Consider the following 5,926-nt stretch of genomic DNA (forward strand, 5'->3'; position numbering starts at 1 on the left):
GAACTCTGTGCAGGCCTCCTCCACTGCTTTGACCACATTTGCAAGTGGAATCTCTCTCTAAGCTAATAAACTCCAAAGTTAAAGTTAGAGAGAAATGAAGACAACTAGACCCTTCACTCATGAAGGATGGATAAATGACAAGATTAGGAAAGCCTGGCTAAAAAAAAAAACCCAAAAATATTTAAACCTTCCCAGGCTCCCCTACTGCATTTCATTGATTTCTTCCATATTTGATAAATAAATATGTAAACAGCAACACTGAAAACCTAAAATAAAAGGCTTTATTTTCTCCAAACAGCAGTTGTTTTCCCTTCTTTTTTAAAAAAATTCTTTTAACACTTTCAACATTTGTCAATAAAATGAAAATATACAACAGCCATGTAAATCAACATCTTTTCTTGTACCTCAAAAAATATATGCATTCTTCACATCAAAAGCACACATTGATTACTTACAACACAAAAGCTTCATGGCTGTACAACCCTGAAGGTTCTCACACAAACATGAACACACTTGTGTACACAAGAAAGGCAGCACACAACTGGTGAACTGTTTGTTCAGGTGGTAACACTTCAAAGCCTTTGTTTTAAGGATTTTTAGCATGGAAAAGCTGGCAAATCCCAGCAACTGCATGTTATGAGCCTCTCATGGCTAGTGGAAGATTCCTGCATTTAAATGTCTCCTAAAGGCTCTGCTTGTTACATGCCTAAGTGTCTACAGCCACTGGCTAATTCTTTTAGCAAATTTCATTCTCGAGAATTGAGCTCAGCTTTGGACCCATAAGAAGTCACAAGAGAGGGCTTGATGGCAATCCAAATTATTGCCTGAAGAGTAAGCAATGAACAGCCAGAGGCTGAGCATTTCTCTGGCATAAACAGCTCAATTTGATCCTTCTGTCAAGTGACTGAAGTGCACAAAGAACTGGAACTCAGGATATCAGCATGGCATTCACAAAACAGCTGCAAGAATGAGATGGAGAAACCATTATCAGGCTTTGGCAAGGAAATTTTCATCTCAGTCCTCACTCACTGAAGTGCCAAGGAAGAGGCTGATATTCAAAGGCTACGAGGTGAAAATTCAGAGGCTCTTGTTTAAGAATGGTAAATGGGGACACATACCCATAACCACCACCCTTTCATACCATCCAAAATGGTAAGGCAAGTTACACAGGATTTCCCCCATGTCACCATTAAGAATTAAACCAAATGTAAAATAAAGGGATGTCAAAAGACAGTTTTTAGGAATGGTAATAGGAGGCTCTGAGGCTCATGTCACTTGTCAGCCCTTGCTTCCATTGAATTAAAGATTCTGTGTTATTCTGCATCCTAAAACACCCAGCTCAGTGGCCAGAAATCAAGGTCTGGCTTTCTTTTCTCCTGTTTCCTACACATACAATATGGTGCACCTAGGACTGACAGTTCAAAACATCCTGCCAGCACCCTCAATGTCACACCAGTTTTGCACTAATGTTACCTTCACATTAACAGTGTTTTTAACACCTTCTGCCTGCCTGTGAAATGAGGTCTAGCAGCAGCAACTCACACAGTTCTAGAATTATTTTAAAGTGGAATGTCACTAGTCATTAGCTGCTGCTGAGCTTGCACAATCAGGTGGAGCTGTCTCTTTGCAATGGCTGTGTTTAAATCCCACAGAAACTCCAACAGCTTGCCCTGGAGGAGAATCTCCATGGGCACGAACTGCAGAACCTGCTGGGGAGAGTCTGTGTCCAGCAAAGAGCTCATGAGAGCATTCAGGTGCTGCAGGTACTCCAGCACGGGCGCGGGGAGGCCTCGGAAGCCAACGCAGAGCAGAGCGGCGCCGCTGCTCAGGGCCTCCCGCGAGGTCGGGCACGCGAACGCGACGCTCCGGAAACAGCAGTGCAGGATGAAGACCAGGCCAGCTGTGAAACGTGTCAGGCAGGAGAGAACAGGCAAAACCAAGGCATCTCCTGCTGCCAGCTGCGCCAAGGAATGCAGAACACACTCCAAAAGCTGCTGCTGGTACTTTGGTTCTCCATCGTACAGCAAAGAGAAGCTGAAAGTCAGCAGCGTGGCTGCGTCCATGGGCTTTATTTCCATGCTGGGCTGGCTTTCTGCGTCACAGAAGGTGGGAAAGCCCACCACAAGGCACTTGAATTGGTCACTACAACTTTCATTTAGGACTTCCTGATGGCACCTGGAAAGATCACACACTTTTGCCAGTATGAGTTCCCCAGAAAGAACTTCACAAGAGTGACAAGGCTGCAGCACTGATCTGCTTTTCAGCCTCCCCCCACCCAACTCCTTCACAGCTTCATTAAGATTTTCTAAGACCTGAACATCACAAAATGGAGAACACTTTACTCTGGGTAATCTTTTTCCTTCCAAAATGTACCAAAAGCTACATTCAAGGTTAGAAAATGATCCTTCCAGAACACACATGTTCCCAGCATTATTTAAACTATGTTCCTCAGCCCAGTGATTAAAATAGCCCTTTGCCACTTTATCATTCCATGTCAGGGTTTCCATCATCTTCCTTTCATTGTATGTACTAAAATATTTGTTTCTTTGCCCAAACCATTTTGCATTCATGCTGCAACCAGCCTGGGATTTCTTGACAAGCCAGTTATTTCTGCCAATGGGTTTCAGGTGGAACTTTTGCATGAAGAACTCTACTGCACAGTCTCTTAACTTGTTCAGTTTCACCTGCTCTGCTTCTTCCATGCGCTCAAAAAGACGGATATTCTCCGAAATAGTCTCTACCTGGCACTTGTAGAAGAACATGCAACATTCTTCATGTGTTTTAAGGAATGATTCTGGAAGTGTATGCTGGGAGAAAAGAGCCTTGTTGACCATTTCTGTTCCAAAGTTCTGTGTCATTTTAGGAAGAAGCAGATGAAGGCTTTCTCTGCCCATATAGCGAAGGCAAACCACATAGGCCTCTGAGTTTCCAGCTTTGCTGGTGGCTGGTTTAAAGACATGGACCTCCTCAAAAGAGCAGTTCAGCAGAAAGAGCAGGTTGATAGAACAGTGTTCAAACAGAGTGAACATCTTCAAAACAAAGGATCCTCCAGTGCCCAGGATCATTAAAGCAGTGACTGTTTCACAGTAATGAAGGGGTGAGACAAGAGCTTCCTGCTCACCTGGATTCCCCTGGCAATCAAAGCTGCCATCAGCAGTTACCAAGTGGACTGTGGTCATATTGCTCACAAAGCTCTGAAGTCCTGTTAGATGTCTTAATGTCATCACATCCCCAGTGTTATCTGGACCAAAGTACCACCAAGGTAACGTGTTTGCTATCAGACGGTCGTCCATGATCATCATAAGGATGTCATTGGCTTCATGATAAGGGTTCAGAGTATTAGCTACCCAATTCCAGTGGCAGGGGACATGGTGGGACTTCAAGAAGTGGTTAAGGCTGGCTATAAAAGCTCCAGGTGCTTCACAGAGGTGGACAGAATTCAGTTCTCCATCTTGAAGAGCTTCTTCTGGGAGAAGAGAAAAACTGCACAGGATCTCATGAAATTTGCACCATGCCTGGGTACAGAGCTCAGCATTCACAGATTTCTTCACATGAGATATTATTTTCCCTGCTTTATTGGTAAATGAGGTGTGCTGATGCCAATCTTCCAAGTTCTTATCACTCAGTTGGTTCTTCACTTCATTCATTGAATCCTTCAGAGCCAGGAGTGAGTGAAATTCCACATGATCACATGTAAAAGCATTGCTGGGATCTGGCAGCTTCCATTCATCATTCACTGGCTTAGTATAAGTAAACTTCTTCTCAAAGAGCTTCTCAATTTCAGAGAGAATTTCAGGGCTGAACTTTTCAAGGCTGGTCTTCTGGTTAACATAAGGCTGCTTACATTTATCCATTCTTGAGTGGACTCACAACCTGGACAACATCAGGGGAGAAGAAACCATGTCATTCCAATCACACCAGTACAGAAATAGGAAAAGCTTTCTATAAAAAAATAAAAATGTGTCCTGCTTAGCAGCTATATTCTAGAACAGAGGTAAATGCTTCATGCACCAATGAGGAATGTAAATGAGGGCTATCCTGAATAAAGTCATTTGAAAATCAGGAGGTTCACCAGTTCAATTGCCCTTCTTGCTATTTACACAGCAAGTGAAGAAGAGTTTGCTAGTGCTGGGCCCTTCACTGACTCTGAATATTCTGCTCACTGTATGGATCTAAACACTTAAATACAAATATCTCAGTCACAAAAGAGAACACACCACAAGCTCTCCAAATTCAGCAAGTGGCCCAGAAATGTTATCATCTGATGATGGCACTGTTTATCTGAGAGCTCCAAGTATGGATGGTGCAGAGCCACAAGCAAAGGCAACTTTGAGAGGGAGCACAGCTGCTGCTCCTCCAGTTTTCCAAGTGGGAACAACCCTCCCACCAGAGCCAGTGTTAATGCTGGGGTAGCCCTCATTGGCACCCTTGAGAACTGCCCCTCAGCTGAAGGGCCCTGGAGGGATGCTGGACATCAGCCAGTGAGCACAACCTTTCTCTTCCTCTGCTCAGCATTACTGCTCCCTGCCAGATGACTGCAAACCCTTATGCCTCCCTTTAATGACTGAAAAAGCGGTGATAAACCTGAAGTGAGAGACTTGGTTGCAGCTGTGGTCAATGGGAATACGTGCTTGATGTTAAAGAAGAAAGTAGTGCTAAGTGCTGTGCTGTGAGTGAGTAAAAGGCCAACAAACACAAGCACACTCCACACAAAGCTGACGAGGCTGCAGCAATCTGCTCCACCGCTCAGCACAAAGCACACAGCACACAACTGACAGGCACTAACCAGAAATCAGCCAGCCAGCAATTTATTCCAAACTAAAATGTTCATTTAAGCAAAATAATTCAATCAAAATTACCACCCGAGATAGGCTGAGAGAGTTCCTATCTCTTTACCACCCCTCAAGCCCTCACATTCCCACAAACACAAAATACAATGACCTTAAGAGTTACATAACAACAGAGTTTGAGAAAATATTGGATTAAAACTGAAAGAGCTGAGAAAGTTTGGAAACAATGGCCACCCTCAGCACTTTACTCTTCCCCTCAAAGCCATGCAGCATCTCAGGCCACAGCTCATATCTGTTTGCCCTCATCACCATCAGCCCTGAGAGGAGAAGAGAGGCACATGGGCACACACACAACTGAGGTTTCATCTTGCCTTTCCCCAGTTTAAGGGCTTTCAACAGGCAGGTTTAATTTCACTGTCCTCTATGCAGATGGGCTCTGGCTTTAATCTCAACCTTTCTTGTAAGATGTTCTGGGTAAAGAGGAAAACTGGGAAAAACACAGTGCCCTTGTCTAATTTATTTCATTTTAAACAGCAACTATGAGTATGGGCTTTTAATTACAGCTCATCCCACTTATTCATAGAAGAGGTTTGGAAAGGACCTTAAATACCATCTCATCCCAACCCCCCTGCCATGGGTAAGGGATACCTTCCACTAGACCAGGCTGGTCAGACCTCTACCCAACCTGGCCTTGGACACTTCCAGGGATGGGGAAGCCACAGCCCTTACCACCCTCACAGGGAAGAATTTCTTCCTAACATCCAATCTAAATATCTCCTCTTTTAGTTTAAAAACGTTCCCCCTTGCCCCACCACTATCTGCCCATGTAAAAAGTTACTCTCCTTCTTTCATATAAGCCTCTTTTAAATACTGGAAGGGGCTCTAAGAACTCCCCAGAACGTTCTGCAAGGCTGAACAACGCCAGCTCTCTTAGCCTGTCCCAGAGGTGCTCCAGCCAGAATACTAACAAGCGCAACCCTAAATCCAAGCTCACTCAGCACACAGCAAGAACAGACAAATGCCTGCTTTTTTTATCTTCATTTCCAGACCCCTTCCGGCCAGGACCGGGCTCTGGGCTCGCCCTACCGCGCAGCTCCTCACCCATCCCCGCGCTCCGCTCCCCGCCCGCCGCCTCA

At 44.6% G+C, this 5,926-nt stretch overlaps 1 protein-coding gene across 1 annotated transcript in view; it reads right to left on the bottom strand.

The window, feature by feature from the left end:
* Positions 1-259: 259 nt before the first annotated feature.
* Positions 260-5,926, bottom strand: part of CMTR2 (cap methyltransferase 2) — a 6,041-nt gene continuing 374 nt past the window's right edge. The window contains exon 2 of the mRNA XM_005422744.2: positions 260-3,873. Coding sequence (XP_005422801.1) covers positions 1,560-3,854 — 2,295 coding nt within the window. The 5' untranslated portion in view covers positions 3,855-3,873 and the 3' untranslated portion in view covers positions 260-1,559. The remainder of the gene's footprint in view (positions 3,874-5,926) is intronic.

Source organism: Geospiza fortis, unplaced genomic scaffold (assembly GCF_000277835.1).
Source record: "Geospiza fortis unplaced genomic scaffold, GeoFor_1.0 scaffold97, whole genome shotgun sequence".
NCBI classification, from domain to species: domain Eukaryota; kingdom Metazoa; phylum Chordata; class Aves; order Passeriformes; family Thraupidae; genus Geospiza; species Geospiza fortis.